This window comes from Symphodus melops (assembly GCF_947650265.1).
Source record: "Symphodus melops genome assembly, chromosome: 10".
Taxonomy (NCBI): Eukaryota; Metazoa; Chordata; class Actinopteri; order Labriformes; family Labridae; genus Symphodus; species Symphodus melops.
Window position 1 is genome coordinate 16,549,505 of NC_136700.1, and position 27,347 is coordinate 16,576,851.

At 38.4% G+C, this 27,347-nt stretch overlaps 1 protein-coding gene across 2 annotated transcripts in view; it reads right to left on the reverse strand.

Moving 5' to 3' along the window:
* The window catches only part of kcnab1a (potassium voltage-gated channel subfamily A regulatory beta subunit 1a), a gene marked incomplete at its 5' end in the record, with an annotated part of 89,353 nt that overhangs the window by 15,932 nt on the left and 46,074 nt on the right, over window positions 1-27,347 (reverse strand). For both annotated transcript variants that reach the window (XM_079354666.1, XM_079354667.1), the window contains 2 exons: window positions 3,846-3,883; window positions 13,403-13,446. In XM_079354666.1, coding sequence (XP_079210792.1) covers window positions 3,846-3,883; window positions 13,403-13,446 — 82 coding nt within the window. The remainder of the gene's footprint in view (window positions 1-3,845; window positions 3,884-13,402; window positions 13,447-27,347) is intronic.

Below are 27,347 nucleotides of genomic sequence, written 5' to 3' on the forward strand. Positions count from 1 at the left end.
TGCAGCAGTCAGCCAAGCACAAAATGCTTCAAAACAGTGCCCTGTTGCAAAGGATCTGTTGGATACTGTATATGCTGCAGAATGTCCTGTGTGAGTATGCTGCAGCAGAGCACTCACATTATCTGCTTGAACCCACACACTCATACAGACTATGTATGCTTGTGTGTGCTTGTACTTTGAGTCTGTTGGAGTACAGATTTTATTCAGGAAGTGGGATCACAGTGTAATCATCCATGACAAATCATCAGGCTTCATGATGTACGGTAGTGTCAACTCATTCCTCTTTAGTTAATAAGTGGTCATGCTTTATATAAAAGTGTGAAGCATATGCTCTGGTATTTCTCTGTGTTTTTTTCATACACAGTGACCATAAATCATCAGGCCGTGATGCAATTGTCCTGTGATGAGTTTTATTACAAGGGGATTTAAGTGAATTTACCTCAATTTCCCCATGGAGTTGAATTGGTTTGTGAATGTGCAAGGACACACTGGTGTGTATGTATACATTTGTGCATGAAATCTGTCTGTCTGTCTGTCTGTCATATGTGCAGTATATAGGAGGGTGTGTGTGTGTAATTGTGTATTATTGCTGTTTCAGTGGTGGCAGACAGCAGAGGTAAAGTCATTTTTTGTGATTTGTTATTCGCAGTGAGTCTTCTAAGACACGAAATGTCAGTCACTCTCATGGAGGCCTAACTGGGACATTCCCAAGTTGGATTGATGTTTTGATAAAGAATCATCACTGCTTACACAGATATTTGGTAATTGTGGATGAACTGAAAGTGGACTTCAAACTTGCTAATACAGTCTATTATACACAAACTTAGACATATGCACCTTCACCACCAAAAAAACACTGAGTCATTATAAAGTTGCAGAAGTACAGGAATGGATAAGCCTGAGGCATGTTTTTTTCCTGGAGCACAAAAGGTGCCTCAGACCAGGATTAGCCATACATAGAACAGACATAATGACAAAAAACATTTGTCTCTCTCTCAACCCCAGAATCAAGGCTGTGGTAGCCTCCCACACGCTACCCACACAGTCTTTAGATGATTTTATGGCTCTGCTGCATTCTCCCCTCTGTACTTCCTGCATCAAAGCGAACATCTACAAGAGACTCTTTCTTCAATTTCACTTTATGATTTATGGATCCCCTATTGGCCTTTTTGAATGAGTAAGCAATGTTAACTTGCATCCTACCATCACTTTTGTGAGCTCTTTGTCTGGGAATGTGCTACTGACCAGACAAGACTGCTGCTTAAAAAACAAACTTACTGGCCCTTTGATGAGTTATTTTATCACATTTGGCTTATTAGTTTAAAACCATGTGCAGCAAGCTTATAATGGAGCAAATCCATTACATTGTGCATGTTAAAGGAGAAGTTCTGATTTGCGGGGGGGGGGGGGTATCCATCCATCCACACAGTCATTTTCACTGCTTATCCGGGGCCGGGTTGCGGGGGCAGCAGTCTAAGCAGAGACGCCCAAACCTCCCTCGTCCCAGACACTTTCTCCAGCTCTACTGGTGGGACACTGAGGCATTCCCAGGCGAGCCGAGAGACAGAGCCTCTCCAGAGCCTTACAGCTTAGCTCCTTCTTCACCACGACGGACCGATACAGCAACCGCAACCGCAAGACTGCAGAAGCTGCACCGATTCGCCTGTCAATCTCATGCTCCATCCTCCCCCCACTTGTAAAAAGGACCCAGAGATACTTGAACTCCTCCACTTTGGGCAAGGGCTCTTCAGCCACCCAGAGAGAGCAAGCCACCCTTTTCCGGTCGAGGACTATGGCGTCCGATCTGCACATCCAGGGACTTAAGATACCCAGGGCGGATCTCATCCACCCCTGCCATGGAGGAGCTTGCCAACCACCTCCGTGACTTCGGCTTGGGTAATGGACGAGTCTACCTCTGAGAACTCAGCCTCTGCTTCCTGGAAGCCTTGCCGGTGGGACAGAGGAAATCCTCAAAGTATTCCTTCCACTGCCTAACTACATCCACCCCCCCTTGAGGTTTGATCCCCAGCTTCTGCAGCCACAAGTCCAATGTGTCCTGGGGCAAGAAACTTAACCCCAAATTGCTCCTATTGCTTTGATGGTGACATTTAGATGTGTCGGAATGGGATTAGTCACCTCTGATTGTCACTTACCATAGAAACCCCAACCATCAGTATTTGAATGGGTAGGTGATATGCAGAGTAAAAGTGACAAGTAAGGAGATTAGAGAAGCACGACACAAGTCCATTTACCATTTATCTTCACCCAGAGAAGAAAACAATTTCCTTACATGTCATTTTTTTTACCTCGACCAGCTTGTGTACTTCTGTCCAGATACTTCAGTTTATTTAAATGTATATAATTATTTTTTGCAAAACATGCCTTATCTGAAAGGATTCAGGGGGTTTCAGTTATCACTAAAAGTTGTGCAGTACTATGTTGGTGTTTTTTCTAAAGCGTGTGGCTTCTTAATAAGGACACAGACCCTGAACTCTGTTTGGGACATGTAATGCATTTGGGAATGTTTTGATGACAGTGACATTGAACATGGGGCATTCAAGACAGTAGAGGACATTTAAAGCCGACAGCATTGCATATAGTGGTAGCAATGAAGCTGTTGTGGAATCACATCAGTTTGCACGTGGACTGAGACCTTTGTCTGCAGAAATGACTTAATTTTTACAATTTACAATGGCAATGATCTATGCTGTTGTGTCTACAGGGAGCTCACAATATCGCCATGGAACAATGGAGTATTTTAAACAGGTTGAATGTAAGCCAAACAGGATATCTGGTAAGAATGTCAGCTTCTGGTGCCAATGCTTATTGGACTGAGTTATAGCAGTGACATTGACCTGTTGCATTCTTGACTAATGTAGAGGAACACGTTTCAAAACTTTGAGCATTCCAGGTGATATGATGGCCTCATAGAAAGAAAGATAATACTTTTATGTAACCATCCCACTCCTGTGTCCCCTGGGGAAAGCTCTGTCCTCTTCTCCTTAAGTGTCACTTTATCAGTATACATAAGTGATGGCCAATGCCAATGCCTACCAGCCATTTGAAAGCATGGAGTTCATCAATGTGATTCAAGAATATGTGACGTTGATTCTTAGTATGCGCTTCTTCTGTTCTATATAACATAATTTTATATAGAACAGAGGAAGCGCATACTACTGTCTGAATAATGTGATTGACCAGTATTAACCTCAAAGGTTTTAAAAAGTGTAAGGCTTGTTGAGATCAGTTATTAAATAAATACCCCCTTCACCAGTCAGCAAGCTGTCAGTTCAAGGTTAACTTTGACACCACTCAGTTTGTCACACCAACAGCGTTGGGGTTCAAACATCGCCGCTCAGACCCACAGCAGAAAATGTAAGAGGAAACACATGTAGTGTTGGAAAGTGTTTCTATTTTTAAATGACTCTGTCAGCCTTTTGTAATGAAAATTATAATACATAGATTAATTTAGGTTGAATAAAAATGTATAACTTGCCATGAAATCACAAAAGAAGAATGGAACTCTGGGCCTGCAGGCTTCTTGACTTTAACTCACACATTAATTTCAATTTAGCAATACTTGTTTTTGGTATGAGGTTTCTGGTGTACAGTTTACAAATTGTCATTTGTTCATCAGCTGTAGCATAAATTATGGGTCAGATGTTTTTATTTGGGAGGGTCCAATAAACTGTTGGACATCGGCGCTTGATAGATATTTGTATGCAACATGTTCAGTGGTTATCCCTATATCATAAATATTGAAGAACTAAAATAAATCTGTCTGAAAAATTACTCCTCTTAGAATGAATGAACAAGTACAAATAAAGTAGAAAAATGTTTCCTACCTCATCTGTTACCTGTCCCCCAAATGTCACCCATGTACCTGAGGGAACAAAGAGAGAAACATGTCACCATTAGTAAACATTTCAGTTCATTCTGTCAGTGTCTTTCTCTGTCTTTGTGTTTGATTGACATCCTGGAGTTAACACTACTAACACCTCTGATTGAGATGAGGAAAGTTGTGACATTCCTACTGTATGAAAAATATAAATCTCAAGCTCAATACTTTCCTGCTAGCACCTTCTGTCGTAACTTCCTCTCCTTGAATGCTTGTCTGTGTGTGTTGAATGTGCATGCGTGTTGTGTCTAACTACATGCTCCGGGTTGCCTTGCAAATTCTGCAGAGGAGTAATACAATAAAGGCTAAGAGGAGACACTACATCATCAACATGTTCCCTTCTTGAATTATGCATGTAGCTTTGTTGTGTCAGAAAACACTTGCCCATTCTGATTATGTCAAACCACATTCAGCTATCTATCTAAAAGGGTTGTTCTACCAGACAGTGAGAGTGAGAGCAGGAGTGAGAGAGAGGAAAGAACACCTTTTTATATCATACACATGTCTGCTGAAAACCTTTAAAGACTGAGAGGTTTAAGTGTCTTCTGGGAGTTGCAGGAAAATCTGGGCTGCCTGACAAGATTTGAGGCTGTCAGTGTTTTAGAGGGTTTGAAAATTGGCAGAAAGGACCAAGAACAATGTCGCTCCATTGTTTATCACCATTTTCAGAAAAGGGAATTGCTTTGAAAATGGATTATCGTCCTAGAAAAGAGACATCCATGAATTGTTATTGTTGTTTTGCCAATAGCATGTCAGTTTATTTGAGCAATATAATAAAAACTGCAATGGTAAGTGATGAAACCAATAACAAAATGATGGATCTTCCAATTAATGTGGGAACTGATGCAATGCCAAGAGCAATGCCAGGTGGAAGGGTACGAACACTTGGCTCCTGGGACGTAGCCAGGTGTTGGTGGTCCTCTGAGGGCTTGGCGGTGGATTGACTAGGGGGCTGATGGGTCTTGTGTCGGCGGAGCCAGCTTTGCTGAGGGCAAGCTCAGCATGTCATGCAGATAGGCAGATGTTTAAAATGTACTGGGACTGAAAATGTTTTGTTGGAATTATGTATACTGAAGGGAACCTGATATCTTTATTCATTTCATGTGTTCTGTTTTGTTTGGTGTGTCCAACTGTCATATTGGTTTTGCTTGGGTGGTGTTGATGTTTGACAAAAATAATTATGTATATATATATATAAAGGGCGGGTTAAGTTTATTATTTGCCATTACACAATAGTGGCCTGCACACGAGACTTTGTTTCCACCTCGGATGGTTCATGGCTTCCATTACCATTTTAGAGCTATTTTCAGAAAAATGATTTCAGATGCAAAATTGCATTGCAAGGTGTGTGTGTGGGGTCTAGATCAGAGGTATATGTATAGCAATTTGTTGTGCAAATCTCTGACATCTGGTCCCCTTTCAATAAAGTTGCTTTGTTTTTTTTTGTTTTGTTTTTTTGTCATGTTAGGATTACTTAAGTCTTGTCAAGGTTTTAATGGAATTAAGATAATCCTGATAAATCATCTGTTCTTCAAGCCAAGCCAAATCAGAAGGGAAAATGTAAAAGTAAGGCCCCTCAAATACCTAAAAGAAGAAGAACCCTGTGAACCTCTATTCAATGAGAATTAATTAAGAATTGAGATGAGGAGAGTACCTGCTATTTCCTTTCGGACCATGAGACTGCTTTCTCTCTCTCTGTTTCATCTAGGCAGTGTCTGCTCTCTGTCTCTCTCACTCTGTGCTTCAGTGCCCACGGTTTCACACCAAAATGAACAGACAATTTTTTCTCTGACTCTGTTGACCTCCACTGCTCGACTGTCATAATACAAGTGGTGTTCCTCGCAGACAGAAACAATGAAACATCGCTTACCCATCTGCTAAATTCAATTGTCAGGATTGTGATACTATTAAGCTCATTACTCCACACATTGTGATACCATGGAGTCCTTTGGGTTCAATTCACAGATGACACCCTGAGGATAAATTGGATCGGTTGTGTGCATAAACACATTATGTTTACTTAATAATGAGCAGAAAGCTGTGGTTCTCAACATGCATCATCAGCAGAATTGTAAGCAAAATGTATTCAGTAGAGGGGTTTAGTCCAAATAATGGTAATCACAGGATGGGGTAGTTGCTTTTGGACTTCGTTAGCAGCAGTAACCATAGAAACCTCAAAAAGGTATCTCAACTGCACCTACATTTAAGATATTAACGATTGCGCTTATACAGTATGTGCATGGTGTTTGTCCATTATTGTTTTTTTAATCTACAGTTTGAACAAATGACTGTGTATGTGTAAATTACGTGTGTTAAATCTGTGTGTGTGTGTGTGTGTGTGTGTGTGTGTGTGTGTGTGTATTGTTTCCATCAGCTCTTTAAGCTGTTTCCAGCATGGTGTAATTGTTTCACATCAAAGGTTTTCCAGTTGTAGAAAACCACAGCTTAATATGTGAGCCAAAGGTTTAGCATGGGATGAACACTCTGCAAAGCTCTAATGTCAAGGCCATGGCTCTTTGTCTTCAAATTAGTTCTCTTTTGGATGGAAGTAAAATCCCTAACTACAAATAGCTCTTTTGTATTGGCAGCTGCTGCCATTAAGCTTGCCACACGAGTCAATATGATAACCTTGTAGAGAATTTCTGGTTATAAGGGGAGTTATTCTGAAGACTTTGTCTAACTTACATACTAGTGCAAAGTTTTCAAGAAGTCCTCGTTTGACTCAGTTCAAAATGATCTCTTCATTATATTATATGTTCTTACCTTTATAGTTACCTATTTTGGTGATATTCGTGTACTTTATGCATGCTAAACACCTTACCAGGAGGTCGAAAGAGACATGACAAAAACTCCCCAAGGCTCCACTTTGGCAAACTTTAAGCTTTGTTTGATTCTTATGAACGTGACTCTTCAGTCATGAATCCTGTGCTGTGCAGCGTGACATATGGCACACATTTAGAAGAAATATTTCTCTCTGGTGTCTCAGTTTAACTGACCTCCTAACTTTTTGAGGATTTTTCAGCTTGTCTGCCTACACAGTGAGCAGATGATTCACTTTTATTATTTTAGCACAGTACTGAGCTGGTTACGCTTGTACAGCTTTGGTCAGACAAGAAAGCCAATCAAAATGTGACTTATAGTCAAAAATACAACTGAAAAAAGGACAATTAAAATAGCTGTAATAAATCCCTTCTTTAAAAAGAATATAGCTTTGAGGCCGGCACCAATGTTACGTTACCTTTTCATTCTCAAAAAAGATGTATGATGCATGGTCTAAAAAAACTGAAAATAAAATCTCTTCTTCTCCATCCAGCCTTGGCCGACACATCAGTGGCTGCGTTGTGAGCACTGTAATTATTTTGGTGTGTTTGTTTATTTTGCTGTGTTATCATAGTTTTACTTCTGTCATGTGATTGTTAAGCCAGATCTTACATCTTCTTGTCAATGGGTCTGTTTGGCTTTTCATCCCCTTTTCACCTTGGCTGATCATCAGCCATGGTACTTTTTAGTTGTAAACTATACAAAAGCAATTATAAAGTTTCTTGTGGCTTTTGTTGTCCATTTGGTTCGCTGGAAAACCTAGTATATGTAATGGCATTAGAAAGAACCCCAAAACTACAGATACGGCAATAAGGGTGATGATAAAAGAGAAAGTGAAAGAGAGAACTAGACTCTAGTATATGCTGGTCTCTCCTGCAAAAGTACCACAGTGGCAACACACAGCCAACGCTCAGTCCTCCTGCTATCTTTTCTACACTGCAGGACTGCAGAGTTTTCTGGGAAAAAACACATTTTAAAAATTCGTCTCTCAGTAGCGCTGCATCAATGCAGAAAGAACCCACAGAGAAGGAATGGACCTGGACTGCATGTGGCAGGTATTGGGTTGTAAGAAAAAAAAGTGAAGGATTCACATTAATTACTGATGGTTCAGAAAACGCTGATCCAGACTTATACACTACTTTTTTTCATCCAATTAAAATAGGTGTGTGCATGCAAACACGTGCAAATACACAAGCAGCTGGTTTTAGCAACCAATTATACTGTAGCGTGACTGGTGATAGCATGTGTCTTCTTGACAGCACGGTGGACATGGACTTCCCTGCAGTCAGTGTGTCTGTTAACTTTGTTCAGTGATTGAAGAATCTTCAATCTCTGCAGCTGCACTCTGCATGTGCTGAGTCATGATGACTTTACTAATCACTTCACTTATCATTCCCTTATTATTCCATTCTACGTGCCCCAGCTTTTTGTTCAATAAATCAATTCAGTTTCAATTAGCAGGTGAAGTATTTCTTGTTGACAGAAGCGTATTACACAGTATGTAACGTTTTCAACAAGTTGGTTGCAACGATGTGTGATATTACTTGAACAGAAATAACTGATATGGAGTTGGCATTCTAAATTTGGCTATTATGGTCATATCCAGAGATGGAATTTTTGAGTGTAAAACCTGGAGATGATATAAACGTGTGTGTGTGTGTGTGTGTGTGTGTGTGTGTGTGTGTGTGTGTGTGTGTGTGTGTGTGTGTGTGTGTGTGTGTGTGTCAAGCCCTCATGATCTTGCCTGAGCTCAGATTCAACCTCTATCCAACCTTTTTAAACCATGTAACAGGCTGCTCAAACAAGCAGCTGGGTCCCAGGAGAACAACATCCACAGGGAGGGAGTGAGAAGGCAGGGTTGAGGTTTTGGTGGGTTGAGAGAAAGTGAAGAGTGAATGCATGACTTAAGCAAAACAGTATTCGCTTAAAATAATCATTTCTCTGGTTTAAAGTTTTGTTATCACTAAAATGTCTTTCACTGTGTTTTTCTTGGGATTTAGGGAGGAGATTGAATAAAGATGATGTAAGAAAGTTTATTTAAAAAAAAGAAAGACAGAGAGTGAAAACAGATGGAGGCTGTCAGGACACAAACTAAACCGCAAAGTCAGGAGTGGGATATTTCCTCTTCAGTTTTCTCCTCACATCTCATCACCACCCCCTCTGTCCTGCAGTCCGTCTCGATGGGTGTAGAATACTAATTCAACTACCTATTCATTTGCTTTCCTCCAGCAGCACACAGGAAATGCATCTAATTCAAAGACTCAGTCTGGATTAAAAAAAATATTGCAGCAAAACTGAGAATCTTGGATAGTAATAATGTAGGCTGAAATGAAATGATAATTCATGCTCAACTAGAATAACTGGAAAACAATTAAAAATGTCTAAAACTAATATTAAAAGATAAAGCATCTGGTGGTTGACTTTTACTGCAGCTTTTAATTTTGTATTCTTGCACAGATTGCAATGTGCAGAAGAGTCATCAAAAGTTAATGGCTTTTTGAAATCAGTATATGAAAACTGATATAGAAATTATAAATGAATGGTTCTTTGGACCATAAAAACAGATTCCATTTGAATACACTTGCATGATATGCCTTCTGAATATAAATTAAACTGAAAGGCAGGGTTTAGCTCTACTTAAGTGCACTCTAACAGTGTCAGTTAGCATTGTTAATGCTGTAACATTAAAGTTATAATCTGTTAAATCAACATCTACTGCTGAATGAGGTAACATGATTCAGCCAATGGCCCTCTGATGAAATGCTGTGCTGTAACGGTAGTACACATCATGTTTTACGAGCATTATTTAAAGAAAAAATGTGCCACACACAGATATCACCAAGCAGCTACAGTATTGATGTGCTTCAGTGGGTGGATGGAGCTTGCTCTTCAACCTCATTGTGTATCAAGTAGTCTAATGTTTTCTATGATACACAAGCATTGAGAGTTGGCATATGGTCAAGGTAAAAAACAAACAAACAAAGCATAAGCCATCTCTGCATGTCTCCATTCATGCCACCAAAAACAATGAAACACATTTTTGAGACACAAAAAGGCTGTAAGCAAGCCATTCCATTGAAGGCGAATGTATTATTTTATTGTGACATTTCAGAACTCTATGATACTTTATATCGTTTGCCAGATCAAAGATGTAGTTTGTGTAAGTTAGTTACTACACGTGTTGCCTTTTGTAAAAAATGTTTTAAATAAATCAGTTTAAATCCTGTGTTTAGTTATAAAAACAAACCTTGTTACGTTTCCAAACTGTATCTTTTCTTGTATAAAGAAATATTCCTTCAGCTGAATAAACTATTATGGAAATCGGGCCAGTGGTGTTACAACTACATTTCTCTTGGGGCTTCATCATACTGTTGCAGAGAAGCTCTTTAAATATTCAGACAGTGACCTTACCTCCCCCTCCTGGCTGTGGTTCACCCAACCACAGACACATGGAAACAAACTGACTCATGAATATGATCGTATGTTTTTTTTTAATGCATTTTTCTGTCAACTGTCTTGTCAGCTAGATATATCAGGTGTGTGTGTTTTTTTAAATACGAAATTTTCTCCAACATTATTGCAGAATTGTAAGAATTATCGACAATTGCAACACACGCTGCAATGTTATCTATTTTGGCAAACCAAGACTGATTTTTGAACATTTAACATCCTGCCTCCTGTCTTCTCCCTCTCCCTTGCCAGCATCATGTCCACCCTGAGCACAGCATGTGGCAGGCAGCTGGTGCCGACTTTCTTTGCACTGTTCAGCTCAGCCAGTTTGAGATTCTCTCTTCTCTGTCTACTATGAACCACCTAAGGCACTAGCACTTACCGGCCTGAGACTCAGACAGCCTCTCAAACAGACATTACATCCTGTAAAAAAAAGTTCTACTTTGCCGGATAAACCATCTAATTCAGTGTAAGCTACCATCCAAACCAGGAAAGTTGAGTTACTTTTAGATAGATGGCTTTATGGTGGCACAACAAGACAAATGACTAAGCATCAGGTCAACCCACAAAAAGAAGAGGGGGGAGGCAAAAGTTGGATGAAATGTAATATAATTATAAAATACAACACATTTTTGTGTGAGGGCTGCTTAATCTTATGAAGCAATAGTCTCAGTTTCAGTTTACTGTATGTGCATGACTGAAAATGAGGGAAGTTATATTTGAATGGAAGAGTTTTAAATTTGAAGCCAACCGTCTGATCTGCTCTCTGCTCTCACCCAGAGAGTTTTTGATTAGTTCTTCCACATTAAAAGATTCCAGCAGGGAGTTAACCTCAGCAGGCCACACATTGTGTTGAATAACTTTGTACATTTGTTCTAGATAATACTTCAGTTAACATTTCAAAATTCCTAAATGCTGATCAAATTTGCTTCTTTTTCACTTAAACTCTTCGTTCTCATTCCAACAAATTGAAGCTCAACCGTTGAAATGAAGTAACTAGTATAAACAATGTTTTTATTTATATAAATGTTATGTAAATGTCTGACGCCAGGGCTTTGTCAGCAGGGCACTGCGCAAAGCACTGAGGGAGCAAGGAAGAGAGGCAGAGAAAGCCAGCTTCTGGCTTAAAATTATGAAATACTGATGGACACTTTACATAGCAGCCTTTGTCGTCAGTGTGTGAATGTAGTTTGGATGGGTAGGTGTGACCTGCAGTGTAAAAAGCGCTTTGTGAAGTCAGATGACAAGAAAAGCACTTCACATTTACCATTCATGTTCAAACAAGAACATCTGGCTACACACTGTTGGGCTCTTCAGAGGAAACTTTTTCAAAAGAAAAACTTTGACAGACTTGGACAAGGCAACCATACAGATGTTACTGAGGAGACAAAAAGTGGCTTAAATTAAATTAGGATGGTCGACAAATACATTCTACAGCATGGAGATTATGCCTAACTATGGAAAAGTTGGTACAAAAAGCTTGAATGATAAACAGACTATGACGAGCTTCTGTCGTCTTACAACCGCTAACAGCACTTTCCCCCTTTTACACACACATTCATTATAGATTGCAGGGGGAGGAACGTATCAGGCTTCCCATCAGTACTACCTAATCCCATTTGCACAGATTCATACAGTGATTACTGTGCCTTGGGGCAAAGCCTAATGCTCACTTAAGAACTAGATTTTGGGTTTTAGTTTACATATTGATAAATGCCTCCGGGGTCTCATCTTAACAGGGAGATGGGTGACGAAGGGCTTTTATCTAATCGCGAGAATCCTGCAGGTCTGACTGTGAAACCAAAAGTTCTTAGCTTGGGTCTATTTTTTAAAACTACTGACCAACTTTTTTCTTTCTTTGTCTCTAGCTGAACATTTCTTTAGTGGTTATAATCATGACATTAAGCAAAATTCAGCTTTCTTTTCAAACAGGTCAGGACGACATCAGAGTTGTGGAGTTAACTCTCAAAAAGATACATCACATCTTCAAATAACATTAGCAGAAAAAACCCTACAGCTTTTTTTACCAGAAATGTGATGGGAAAAGACATACTAATCTTAATTTAATGCTGAGTTGGTTATGATTCAGTTTGTCTTTCAAACTTCAAAAACTAACTGTGGTTTAATGTATAAATTAACAACATATATCATGTTTAATTTAAGGATTCTGTTAATATGTGAAGCAGGAATTGTAAAATATTTATGCTTGACTGATGAACAGAAAGTGATTTCCTGCAACACTGCAATACAATATGATTCAATGATCAATAACCCTTCATCAAAGTTCAGTCAGTCTTTTGGTTTTCTATCATCACATTCTGTTTGCTTTCCTTTGAGGGTGTTGTTCAGATGTCCCCTCTTGGTTAAAAATATTTAATGTATGAATGATGTCAGTTTGGTTTTATTGTGTGATGAAGAACTAAAACAGTTAAACCAAATACTGAAGACAAAAAAGCTCATAAAAAAAAAACCTTTGTATTTTTTCCGGTATGAACCACTCAACAGTTCTGTGACCGTTCCATATTGAAACATGTTTAGATTACATTGGTATAAGTTGAAATGCAATGCTTAATGTGTGTAAACTTGATAACCTCACAAGCCTGGAGACAGTTGATGATGGTGCTATTATGAGAACCTGGGGCATGAAGTCCAACACTCTGCATGCCTTAATCAGGAGCTCGCCTGATAATAGAGAAGGGGAACACGAGGCTAATATTTTTGGTGGACAAAAACCAAGAACACACGCACACACGTACACACACACACACACACACACACACAAACACATGGATGTAGGTGTGTGTGTGTGGTCTTCTTCCCACTCTTATACTAAATATTGAAGCCAAGTTGGAGGTGGCTTTGAGTCTTATTATGAGAAGTAAAGGTTTCTAATAGGCAACCCACATGGATGCAAGCACACACACACACACACACACACACATACACATGCACACACTAACTCACGCACACACTATGAACACCTCTGCTGGAAAAATACCAACTGTGGCAACAGTCAGTCCCACTCTTTTATAAGCTAAAAGTAACCCATATTATTTACATCAGTGCGTCTGTATTTGTGTGTTATGATGTTGGGAAATTATTCAAACTGAATGACTTGTGCAAAGCTTGTCTACCACTACAAATACTGCCATAGGAACAGATTTATTAAGCCTGTTAAGAGGTTTCCGATAACTGATGAATCATGACTGACAAAGCAGACAGCTGTCTACTCACCAAGTCCTAAGCAAGATACTCTGAGTCCAGACTTTCCAAGGTTCCTGCAAAAAAAGAAAAAGAAAAAATCACACTCCTTGTTCACGTATACACCAATTACATTAAGAGTAAAAAATATTTTAAAATGTCGTCCTGTAATGGATTTGACATTAAAAATGAACATCATGTGAATAACAAACAGGCCTTTTATAAATATACAAGTCTGAATGCAGCTTTGCTTCTGATAACACATGACAGTATACAAAATAGCTCCATGAATTTCTACTTTCTGGACCTCAGGGTCTGAATCCATTAACCATCTATCAGGAATCAGAGTGGAAAGAATTGATAAGGCCCTTAATGATACTTTACGATTGTCAGGAAAGAAACACACCAGGAGAGAGAAAGACAATCAAGAAGAAAAACATTAAATCATTGCTCAGGTAAATTGGAAACCATCGATCTAAACGGTATCATCAATATTGGAGCATATTCATTAAAACCAAAGCTTGTATATCGGCAGAGTTAAGGTGTGTTTGTGAATGACAGTTCACTTGCATGTCTTATAGGTATTGAACACTTATAATTAGCTTGCAAATAGCCTCCTTAGTTGTCATTAAACCCCCACACAGCCTCTGCTTCTTTGATTTATATACATGAATCCCCTTGAAGTGTATAGTAATTAGTCTCCCTTCCATAAACTCAGACCTGCCAGTGCCACTGCAAACTCATTAACCAACAGATGCTGATTGTACACTATCTAAAGTAACTGTAATTTAACCCTGCTCAGCTGAATATCACACAGAAAAGAGAGAAAACAATTATGTCAAATATGTATTGAATAGAATTATTACTGCTATGGCTACTTCTACTTTTACCTTATTAATGGTTAGCATATCATTGACATAACACCATTGAATTGAACAGTTTAAATGTATTTTGTTAAAACGGCAAATCTGAGATCAATAGTCATTCCCCTTTTAGATGTATTTTGGTCTCCACTAATGAGGGACACGGTTGGTCTTTTAGCTATAGTCGCTACATTTCTATCATATGAAATTATTATCATCGCATTGGTTGGAGTAAACCAAAAACAGATAGTTTTCTAACACCAAATAAACTTTAAGATGCTTGTCATTGAGAGAGCGAGAGTTGGACTCTCAGATTACAGTAGTACAGCAGAGCTTGTCCTTTCTGTCTGTTCCTGTATTGTGACTGACAAGCAGATCCCTGCCATGTGTAGTCCAGCTTGACGAACAGTTATTGGGCTGTCATGTCATGTACTGAAAGAGCGTCCATTGACAGATGACTTCTCTGACATGCTGCACAGAATGTGTTGTTCCATTCTAAAAAAAAGGCAAAAAAAAAAAAAAAAAGATAAAGAAAGCCCCACCTATTTCTGGAAACCTTTTATTTTTTTCACCTTGATTTGCATCTTACTGAAACAAACAACTAAAGCCTGGTCCTCATGGTTATTCATGAAAGGGCTCTGTAGATAGTTTTCTCCAGTTTACTAAAAATGTAAAATTTAACCTTTTAATAAACCTTTGATAACTCCCCAATGAAGTAGTTAAATTACAATTCGACTCTTGTATAATTCTCATAAATTTGCATTAAAAACACGTACATATCTTCATTAAAATAATATCTTTTTAATTTCTAGGCTCAGCCTTGTGCATTGATTGAAGTGTACATTATTCACAGCTTTCAGCAATTTTTCACTTTAGCTCAGCTGTCAAATCCACTTAGATTATTCATTGCTGTCATGTCACCTCTATATCCTTCAATATAAGATTAATTGGCTGTAAAAAAAAAAATTAAGCCACCCCAGCAAATCAATTTCGGATGATGGATTGGATCATCTGTAAACAGCAAAACATCATGAATGAACACAAACATTTTGGACAAGGTGCTCTTGAACAACTGAAAACAGGAGTTACTTCTTAAAGCAACAGGAGATGGTAATCTATAAATACATGTAATCGCAATTAAACTTATTATTGATCTGGCAATAATTTCTATAGTTATATATTAGTAGTTTTAGCATTTCAGGATCCTACTTGATTATCATTAAGAGGATTATAAGAGTAAGGTGAAGACAGCTATCCATTAACTTTAAAGAATGTTTGACTGATTTCAGCTCCAGCGTTGACCTTGAACAAGCGAGCAGGTTAGAAAAGTCTGGATAAAAAATAATGCAAGTCTGCTTTTTATGCTGATAAAAGATGATCCTGAAAACATTTTGGAGTGAAGGTCTACCTATAGTCAAGTCAGGCAGTTTTTAAAAAGTGGATGATGGAGACTGGAGGCGCTGAGTCAGGCACTGAATGCCCCGCCAGGGATTAATGAGGATGTTGCTGTTCCCTGGCCGGGACTGTGAGCTTTGTGAATGATTACAGTCCAGGTGAACTCTATTTCAGGTTTGAGAAGAAAAGCTTGGCTGGAGCCGCAGCAGATGGAGACAGATCTCCGAACAAAGCAAAAAAAACCTTCCCACTGTGATAAGTGGTATCATAACCAACAATCAATTTAGACAGAACAGTACTTTCATTGCAAAGGAGTGATGGTGGGTTATACAGTCATGGCTAATGTTTAACTTTCAACAACATAGAGTTAGATCTGTTTGTCATCCTGGCATACGGTTGTCAAAACTTGAAACCAAGCATCCCTCTCTTTCTCAAGGTCCCTTTCTAACAAACAGATTACAGAATAAGTGTAACCCCTCTGTGCAGCTGCTAACTAACATGCATTCACTGCTAATCATGCTACTGTCACAAGGGATGGCGCGGAACAGCTGGGCATACCTTCTTTTACTCACTGTTTGACCTTTTTCCCCTATGTGGACTGAAGTAATAAAGGAGCAAATTACTTCTCTCAGATCACCTTGGTTGGCCCAGAGACTGCTGAACCTACACAAACATCCCCCCATTCAGCTTTCACTGGGATAGATTGCAAGATAAATGAAAGAGCTACAATGAAAAGGGGAGAACAGATGAGATGGAGAGAATGATGCAGAGAAGAAGAACATAAGCCACATGAGAGATGGAGTGAAAATGTGATCCTTTTCCTCATTTTAAACCTCTTTCATACAGTATGGCTCTAAACATGCAAACACTTACAGCCACTCATGAAAATATCCACACCCCCACCACTAAACACACGCTGCCGTCTTTGCCTATCAAATATTTATTGAAATATGAACCCTCATAGCCACTTTACCAAACGCATCTATAACAAGCCTTCCTCTTCTATAAGGCTATTTATCTCCTCTTAAACCTGTCTCCGTCTGCCTGGTGATAGACAGTAATGACTTTCTACTCTGGGTACTATGGCAATATCATCCTCTCTTTATCTGCCAAAACATGCACTATCTGTCTTCTGCATGTCTTCACAGTCTTCACCACATCTCTGTCATGTCACTTATTTGCCCATTACCTCATTCATGCTTGGAAGGGGGGGTTGGGAGAGTGCGTGGGTTGGTGGGCAGATTTCAGGAAGAAATAACGAGAGTTTGCTTTCAGGTTGTATTCAAAGCAGAATTAGTGTTTACGAAACAGTTGGAAGTTTGCTAGAAAGGCTAAGAAGTCATTGGCACATTATTAAATATTTCTATGTGTATTTATCTTATGATGAGATAAAGACTAAATGATTCACTCTGGCATGCTGCACATATTTATGAAGTCAGACAAATGTCGGTCTCTATATACAACTATCAAACATGTTAGAAGGTGATTGTCACATTTAATTTTTAGGCTCAGAAAACAACTTGAATTAAACCAGATTTACAACATGCATTTTAAATAAGCTTCATTTATACACTCTCAAAATTCTAAATGTCTGACATTTTATATGGATAAAAAATATTTTCAAAGTAATGGGTATTGCATGTTTGTTTTTTTTCTGACAAAAACTAACACAGCAAAGAAATGACTTGGCTACTCTTCAGAGTTTACTTCATAAACGTGTTGTATTTGTGGGTGTGCTTTTCCAATAATGATTTTGTGGACGACTTCCAGAGGGATTGCTTTCACTTTTGTGGCCAATTTTCAAAATGAACATTAAATTGCTGTTTGTGCTTCTGAAAAACAGTTATGGGCCACAAGAGATGTCTGACACACTTCTCCATCCAATGTAAAACAGTCTGTGTGAGTGTGTGTGCACTTCTGTTTATGTGTGTGTGCAGAGAGTGAATGAGACTGGGAGGTATGAAGTGCATGCCTAAGGCCACCTGAGCTCCAAATAAAGTAGGTTAGCATGTCACAGTAATCACTTAAGTTCTGGCATCACAACTTGTTGGTCTATGCTGACACTTTATTGAGATGGCAGAAGATACTTCATGTTCCTTTCGAGGTCTTCATAACGTAAGCCTTTTTAAAAAGTTCTTCACCATTTTCTTTCTTTTTGCCCTCTCCATTTTCTTTCTACTACTACTACCTTTCTTTCTTTCTGTCTACTTTATGTAATATGATGTGCTGTATGTATTTTCTAGAAACAAATCAGACCTCAGATTTCTGATACATTTATCATTTCTGCAGCCTTAACATTTTCTAGTAGGCCAATCAGAAGTCCATTCAAGTTAGAATGCAATAATATTTGTATTACTTTAGTTGGTATAGCTGCAATTTAAGGAGAAAGAATACAACACTATACCATATTGGCATCCTCTGTTAGTAAAAAGCTGCTATAAGTTAATCGCTTTAATTCAGATGCAAAGAGAGCCATCTGCAGATAATTATCATGTAGTGTGGACTAATTATCTCTCCATATTTAATTGAGTGGGTAATTAATAGAGGGAGATTGAGGCGACGATTGATTATGAAAACAGATCTGCTGAAAAACCAACTATTCATCATTTCAGCTGAGAAAGCTGAAACGCTCTCATAAATGTCCCAACAGGCAAAGAATATGAGCTGTGTGAGCTTTAATGTAAACATGTTGGCCAAATTGACATTTTTAAAGAAAGATAACAATGTTTGTAGAAAAATGAAATGAAAGAGCAAGATGCTGATAAACTGCCCCTTAAGACCAAAATATCCAAAATGCACAGATTCACTGGGAAGCTGTATGGTTGATTAATTATGTACCGCTTGGTATCTAGCACTAAGGCCTGCAATAAAGATACACTAGTTGGCAGAAAAATGGATCACTGTTGATGATGATCTGATAACTGACACTCCCCCACTCTCTCACATCACCTGCTGCTTCTCAACTACCCTCCTTCAACTTCTGACCCTTTCCCTTGGTCTATTATACATGTTCCTTCTGATATCATGTAGCAGACTCAATTGTGAATGTTTCCTCTTGAATTATCTAAATGATTAATATGTCAGTTCTGTTGTAAAACAATGTTTTATTATATTTAAAGCAAAGTCATCACTACTTCATTACATGAGATTCATAAGGCTATTTTTTTTTTACTATGGCAACAGCCTCTTGTCGCTACACACTCATTGTATTCCTCTCTAAATTTAATGATCATGTCTTTTCCCATAACAATAAAAATGTTGCACAGGCTCTACACCACATCAGTCTAACATAGAGGGAACACCGCTGCCAGTTTATCCTTTCGGTTTCGACCATAAAAGGATATTCTGTATTTTTTTTGTTGCTGAGAGTAGTATATAGTACTTTACTTGCTGTTTAAATTCAACCCTGCTCTTAGGAAACTTTCTGGTAGATCGAAGGTTACAACATTTACTTGGAAGAAGCAGCTTGTTACGGATCAAAGTCGAAATGGAAACAGCCTAAAGGAGCTATAAAAAAAAATTATGTTTGATGTCTTCGGGTGGATATCGCTGTTGAATTGTCAACTGAACTATTTAGGAGTTTTTTGATTATAAATTAGCCATTTAAAGGAGCAGGGGCTTATTAACGCCTATAGGGACAAAGATAGCAATCGATTAATCGGGATTTTAAAAAATGATTTCAGACCTTAATTAATCACGATTAATTGGTAATGCTGACAGCCATATTTTTAAGTTATGTTCCTTTTAAAACCCTTGTTTAACATGATGACAGCTTTAATTATTCAAGAGTGTATGTGAGGTTTCTTTTAAATATGTTTTTCAACTTAATATTGATATATAAAATATCTCCAGTTTTCCAAGTAACATTGCTCCAATAAGACAACAAACCAATAAACCACAGGGGGAATTCTCCCCCTCACCTTCCTCCATGTTATGTATGTAAATCAGAGTCTTAATCTCATTGATGTTTTCTCTGGTTAAAACAAATAGATAAAACAGGATAAAAAAAATGAGTAGTTACATCCTGCAGGACGTAACGCTGCAGCAGTCACTGACCTTAAGCCAGTGCTTTAAACATATTTTTTACGTGGGTTTAATAAAAAAAAGCCAACCACAACCATAATTATTGAAAAGTCTCCTTTGAAAAGTAAGCAATCTGTATGCAGATGAAGTTGTTTGAACATGCCTTTGCAGTCACGCAGGCATGCATAATACCTGAATACATACAGTATGTGCACACGTTGAGTTAAACATGCACCTGCTTGTATGTTGAGCCTGTTTGTGTCTGCACCTATGCATCCATCTGAGATGAACTGTTTCTATGAACTAAAGAGCAATCTCAGCAGTAGGACGATTTCATGCTTATCAAAGCCTGAGGACTGAGTGGGTGAGGGTTGTGAAGAAATGAGGGGGGTGGCTCTCAAATCCTACATACCAGCAGAGTGATACAGCAGCCTGTATATGGGAGTAATATAAAAGCTGTCAGCTAGCGAAGCAGGATAACACTACGAACCTCTGGGAAGCACATTTACAGCCAATCTTTCCTTGGACACCTTGCATGCGGAAAGTCACCAACGAATGGCAAGGGGTGTCATAATACTTTAACCATGACACTATACTACCCAAATTACAGCAATAGCACTGATGTTGACCAGATGTCGTGTTAAGAGCATAGTACTCTAGTCTTACTTAAATATACACAAATAAATCAAGGTCTCATTACACTGCAGCCCCTCTGGCTGAATCAATACAAAACAGGTATCTGGAACACACAACACATAGTATGAGTTATGATCAATCACAATGTAAAAAGCCTGTAAATATCTATAATAGTATAATCTTTGTGTTTAAACACTCACTGTACTGTCTTTTGGTATTTTGTCTTCTTCAAAGGGTGGTAAGAAAAAAACCTCTAGTCTGTGACTGAGGACTTCGTTCTCTGCCCTCGGTCTAAACTCAACCTGAATAAACAAAAGATGGAATGGACAGTTTTTATGTATCCATTTGATACATAAATCATCAGTTAGTTTGCGACATTTTGAGCTTCAGTCTCTAAATGTCACACTTTTTATTCCTCAGTTTTTCAGCCTCACACCTTTCTTAGTAGAGCATCACTACTACTACCAAAGATGCTTAATTATTGTTTTTGCTGCTACTACTTCTTCTTCTTCTCCTTCAGCTGGTGGACACGGGCGGCTGCCAGCTGGCATCCAATTTAAGGACGCATTGTTGCCACCTACCGGACTGGAGTGTGAGACAGTAGATTAGCAGGAAAAAAAAAAGAAACAAGTGACGACTGCGTGGCAGCCGCCTTCTGTGACTCTCCAGAACACACAGATGGCCAGTCCGCCCCTGGAGATCATTCAGGGCTAGATCATACAAATATGCATTACTGTGCTGTACATGTAACCTATGGTGAACAACGCCCAAGCGACTGAAAGATTGCAGCATGTGATAATAAAATCAACATACATAGAATAAGACAAACAGTACAGAATGTCTCTTTTTTCTCAGGAATAAATCACTTCAACACCACCTTTTATCCCATCCGGGATGCCAAAAGCATTACTTTTCTTGAAAACCTGTGTTCTGGCTAGTGCAGTAATAGATAATTGACCTTAAATGTAGAAGAAATCATGTAAGAGGAACAGGTCGACAAGTCAAAGGGACATGAGGAATGTATTCCGCTCTATGCTGAAAAGAATAAAGGGCCTACGGTGCACTGTTATTCAACCCCCACATTAAAAACATACCACCGAGAGGAAAATGGACTGTTATGTAGCCACCTCTATCCCTTTAGCTATGTCTAACAGGAATGCTTTTCTGGTGCTCTCTTTGTTGCGTTAAATACATACAAACCACTTGATATCCCTCCTGAGGCAAAATTTCATGAACATACTGGAGGTACTGAAAATGCAAATTACTCACAATTAGCTTCATGTTGTCAGAGTCAAACTGTCATGTATCTCGACATGTGTAATGGCACACTTGGTTCTTATGAGAAGCTGAGTGGAAGGCATTTCACATACTCTCGAGAGTTTATACATTAGCGTGTGTGTGAGCTGTTGAATAGTTACAGAAAGACAAGGGCAAGACCAACCCATATGTGCCTGCAGTGACTCAGAATGGCTGCGTGGGCAAAGATCCTCACATTTCAGGACTGAATCACTCAGCACAAGTCTCTGATCTAGTTGTTATTGTGGCCTTGCTGTTCAGCTGCTTTCCTATAACAAGTATTTCTGAAGAGGAACAAGCCTTTTCCGCAAACAGAGATCTGTAACACCAACAAACGTTTTCGACAGACAGTCAGGTCATTTTTCCTTTTAATCTTTGTTGCTGGGACAGAACCAAGCTGACATCCTTCATCCACTGTGTACTTGCGTTCCACAATAATGATTTTCACCTTAGTTTTCAGAGTTCTGAATTTCTAGTTGAAGTTGTATTTCAAAAGGTCAGAAGCATGTTTTTTTTGCTACTTGAACATATTTTGTGTCCACAGTAAACCTCTGTGGAGATCAGAGATATAGAAGTTATGGAAGACACAGTGGAGTGTTGCTCACAATGCAGGTGTTTTAAAATCCTTCCCGATTTTGAATTCGGGTTACGATTATTATTGTCTTCTCTCCTCTTGTCTGTGATTGCAGTCACATAGGACTTCCACCTTTTCATGACGCAATAATGTTTTTAAATTCAAACATGTTGTTTTGATCTTTATACCACTCACACTACATGATAATCTGTGAAGATAATCGGTTTCGAGCAGCCTGAATTGATAGAAAGAAAGAAACAGACCTCAAATTGTGAGCCAGGCTTTAAGAGTAAAATGAGCAAAAAAGACTGCTAAAGGGTGGCAGAAAGTGGAACAAACAATTTTCAGAACAAAGCAGAATTACTATTTATTTGTGAAAGGAAATAAATGGATAGTTGGACTGTAAACCTGAGGCAAAACAAAACCATACAAGTGACAATCTCAGAATATCCCAGATTCTCCTTTAGAAAGTATACTGCAACCATATAGGCACACACACTCTCACACACAAACAAAACGTGACATCCACATGCTTAATGCTTGAAGGCATTTAAAGTTACTTAAAGAGTTGGGAGATTCTGCATCATAATGATCCCTTTGGCTTTCCACCTCTTCAATTGGGCTTTTATACCAAGCCCAATATTTACTCTTTTGATAGATAAGAAAGACAAACAGATAGACAACCAATAAATCAGACAGAACATCTACAGCCATATTGTGTCTATCTTCAGGTCATTTCACATCCTCTTTCAAACTTCTAATGAGACTAGCTTCATACCTGGTCTTTTTGTAATTTGTTTCAAGCACAGGGAGCAGCACAGTTAAACACATTAAGCTGTGCAGGTCTTCTACTACAACATTCTGCCCTGTTTAAAAATGGGCAACAACTCACTTTAGACCTGAAATCATATTTAAAAAGTTTATACAAAGTTCAGTGCGATGTTTAGTCCAAGAAATGGCTTTCTTTCAGCTTTACTTTTTGACGAATCCTCCTAAATTATGTTTGTAATGTATCTCAAGTTTTAAGTATCCTTATAGAGCAAGTGACTCGTATCTTCAGCAACATTTATATTTAATGGTTTTCCTCATTATGAAATACCTGATGTTTTGGTTTTGTGCATTTGGGGCACCAATTGCAACCCAGACCACCTACGATTTGGTCTAAAGCCATTGCTGTTGTGTGTGTGGAAAGTTCACGTTGACGTCAGCCCCTTTTTACATATTTTTTCTCTTTTTCCATAAAAACTTTTCAAATCAAACATTTACCAACCTGAAGTCAACAAAGCTATTGTATAAGGTTTCAGACCTGAAGACAAACCTACACTGGCTTTGTAATACGGACTGACAGCTTTTGCTTAGAGACAGTGTGTTACTACCATGTCTTTATCATGCACAAAAACGAACATGGAAGGTTGAGAATGTGTTTCCCTTCAGGATGGTGCCATGACACGTACTTAATACACTCAGACTTTCTTAATGCAGACTCAACAAGGCCTGAAGTTGCAATTAGAGCTATTGGATGTCACAAAGCTGGTAATGAACTTTCTCTGGTAAGCTTTCTGCTACAGGAAGGCAGCAGTTAGTGTGTAATTTGACCATTCTTTCACACTCAAAGGAAACAATTAGTGGCTGTCTGCCTCAGTCAGTCTGAAAAGATTATAAATAAATTAAAGCGATTGCACTAGAAATTGATGCTACAGTAATTTACTTATTATTATTTTATTTTCAAAACAGGGCCTCTCATCTAGCTGTAATGTGACAATAGAGTACAACCCTTATCTTAAATCATTGATACACAGGTTAGCTATATAAGGAACTGTAAGGTGGATCATTTTACTTCATAAAAAATATATGTAGAATTAACTTTAACAATCAATCAATAGATTTATAAGGCCTGGACAAAACATTCAGGTAACAATGTGTAAAAACAACAGCTCTTTACAGCTGATTTAAAGCAGTAGCTCTAAACTTTACATGGTATCGAACCAGAGGGCCAGCTTTTAGCATGAAACACTCTGACTTAAGGCTCAACCAACCCTCTAATCTTACATCTTGGCCTCCCTTTAGGACTCAGGGGGGAAAAAAAGTAAAAGTAAAAAAAAAAAAGTTAATCTGAATATTTGACTTGAACCACAACTCTCTGGGAATTATTTGTGTACATACAAGTCCTGTAAATCCAGGGCATGACAAAAAACATATTCTTCTTTCTCTCTCTATCTTGATGATTTCTTTACTGTTTGTTTTGTATGTATTTATGTCATTGTGCTGTGTTTATGGATGTATTTCCTGTATGGACCTCTGCTGCAAACCAAATTACCCTTAGGGGACAATTAAGATTTTCTTTATCCAAATTACAGTGTGTGTAAGCGGCACTGCATATAACATACAACAAAGTTGTGAAAAACTAAAGTTTTATCAATTTGGTGACCTTGAAAGTTGTGCTAAGAATTCATATCACTGTTCAGCCGCGATTCCTTTGACTGGTTTGGTCCTGCAGTGCAATTATTCCATGTTATGTTTGAATCTCCAGTGACTCTTTTGTTCAGGATCAAGCTCTCAGCCTGCTTTGAAAGCATGCTGATCTGCACTTCCACTAAATGAAAATGAGCAGCTGGTCAGACAATCTGCTGGATGACAAAACATGAAGCAGTTTAATTTAACTTTTATACTTCAAGCCCCAGCAGATTCCCACTGATTTAAAATAAAGGATTGCATCATAAACATCAACCTTTTCAGACTCCTACACTTTTAATAGGGATTAGTGGGTCTTTATTCATTTAGTTCTCAGCAACCAGACGAGGATTAACAAGTTGCTGACAACATGTCTTACTGTTTTGCAGTGATTAAGTACAGTACACAGGTATTCTCAAAGATCCATCTTTTGATACAGACTGAATCCTCAGCTGCTTGCAGTGATGACTCTGCAGTGTGCTTGGTACAAAAAAGTATACATTAGGAGGAGAGACAGGGAAGTCTGCCAGGCCAAGGAGTAAAACAAAACTCAGCAGATATTTCTGTCTAAGGTCCAAAGATATGTCTGCCCAATTTTGCCACCTGAGCAGCATCTCGGTGGTTGTAAATGGGAACACATGGTTAGTTTGTTTCTCTGGTGGATTTAGGGCGCAGCCAGGGACAGAAGGAGGAGGACAAGACTGCAGCCAACACAAAGATTTGTTAACTGAATGGAGATGAGGATATGAAAAAAGCGCTTACTCCTCTTGCCAACATGCCCTAAAGCAAGGCAAAGTGTATTATAGTATGCATATGTGCAGTGGATTATAAGCTAAAACTATCTATGTTGTCTTCCTCTGCAGATACTTTCTTTTAGAGTAAAATCACAAGTTTAAAAAACTCACAAATCAGGAAACAATAAGGCTTCAAGCCGAGAGACCTTTTTTAATTTTCTTCATGGTTTTGTCCAGCATTATCTAACAAATCCTGTTAGGTCATTTATTACACTAATTATAACTTCAATCAATCAATAAAAGAGATACATTCAAGTACACACACACACACACACACACACACACACACACACACACACACACACACACACACACACACACACACACACACACACACACGTAAAGAGAGGATTTTTTTCCCCACACATAAACACTGATAGACAAATACACACATCCTTAGTATAAGAACATAAAAGAAGTGATCCTTTGGCTTATCTATCACGTCATAAACTAATCAAAGTTTTACAACACAACACATTTTACACACATTTAGACGTAAACGTACGATGTAAATAACCCTATAGCTTGGAGGGACACTCATTTGCATTACATGTTCATTTAATTTTCATGTTACTCAGTGTTAAAAATGGAAAGAGCACATTTAACCTTTCAATGTCCTTTTCATTTTACTACATGAATCTATAAATGACAACTGTTAACTTTGCATAGACAGAACTCTCATATGACATCATATTGCTTTTGGGAATAGTTTGGTGCAAAGATATTACTACAGTGCTACTCTATATAATGGGGACTTATGAGCATTCTAGTCTGTGAATATGAGAACAATACTGAGAGATACAATCAAACCTCTTGACAGTACCTCTTATTCAAGTGGTCTAATGAATGCAGATTATCGTAAGGGACCAATTTTGATCCAATGTCTGTCAGACAATGAGCCCAGTCTTTTATTTAATTATTTAGAGAGATCAGCATTTTTTTCCCCCATCTACTAGGTCATGGCCACTACATTAGAGAATCATTATTTCACACTAGCGTCAGATGAATGGATGGAATAGCCAACAAGGAATGCTTCAATGCAGCACTGAGGCATCAAAATGCAGTAGGATTTTACAAATATAGTCGTGTTTAGAACCTACTCATCATGCACTGGCAGCTAACTGCACCTCTTGTAACCATCAACCCCCATCTGCTGCCTAAAAGGACATACATTTTCAATGTGCAAGTCAAACACAATTAAAAAGCCATGCTATGTTGTATTTTTTTGTCAGCTGAATAGGGCTGGGGAACTCATACAAAGACACCTCTTATCTTAAAGTCAGATGAAATCTGAGTGAGTTAAAGCCTTTAATTCTTTGTACAATATTTAGTACAAGTGACTTAAAACATAAAAGACTTGTCGTCATTTATTTGCCAGACAGCTGCGGCTCAGTTGGTAGAGTCGGTCGTCTCTCAACCAGGTGGTCGAGGATTCAATACCCAGCCCCTACATATCTGGTGTGTACTTGGAAAAACACTTAACCGACGTTGCTCCCTCTGCTACATCAGCAGAGGGTGAATGTTGAGGATAGAATTAGTTACTTATGATGTTCACTTTACATAGCAGCCTCTGACATCAGTGTGTGCATGGTTGTGTGTGTGCATACCTGCAGTATCAAAGCGCTTTGAGAAGTCAAAAGACTGGAAAAGCGCTACACAAGCTTTAAAGTCCATTTACCCTCGGTGTTGTCCATTCAATGTCAAACATATTGTGAAGAAAAATCTAAATATGAGTATTTGTCATGTTTTTTTTTACCACCTTTATTTTAATCTCATTAAGTTCTGCTTGCTACCAAAGTCATTATCTTTCTTCTTTGACCTGTATAAACATATGGTTGACACTTTCAGACACTTTCAGTAATTGTCTTCAGTTGACACTTTCAAGAGTCAACTGAAGACGTTTTTATTTGTCCAGGCTTTTAATTAGTCTCTTTTAGGGCTGCTAT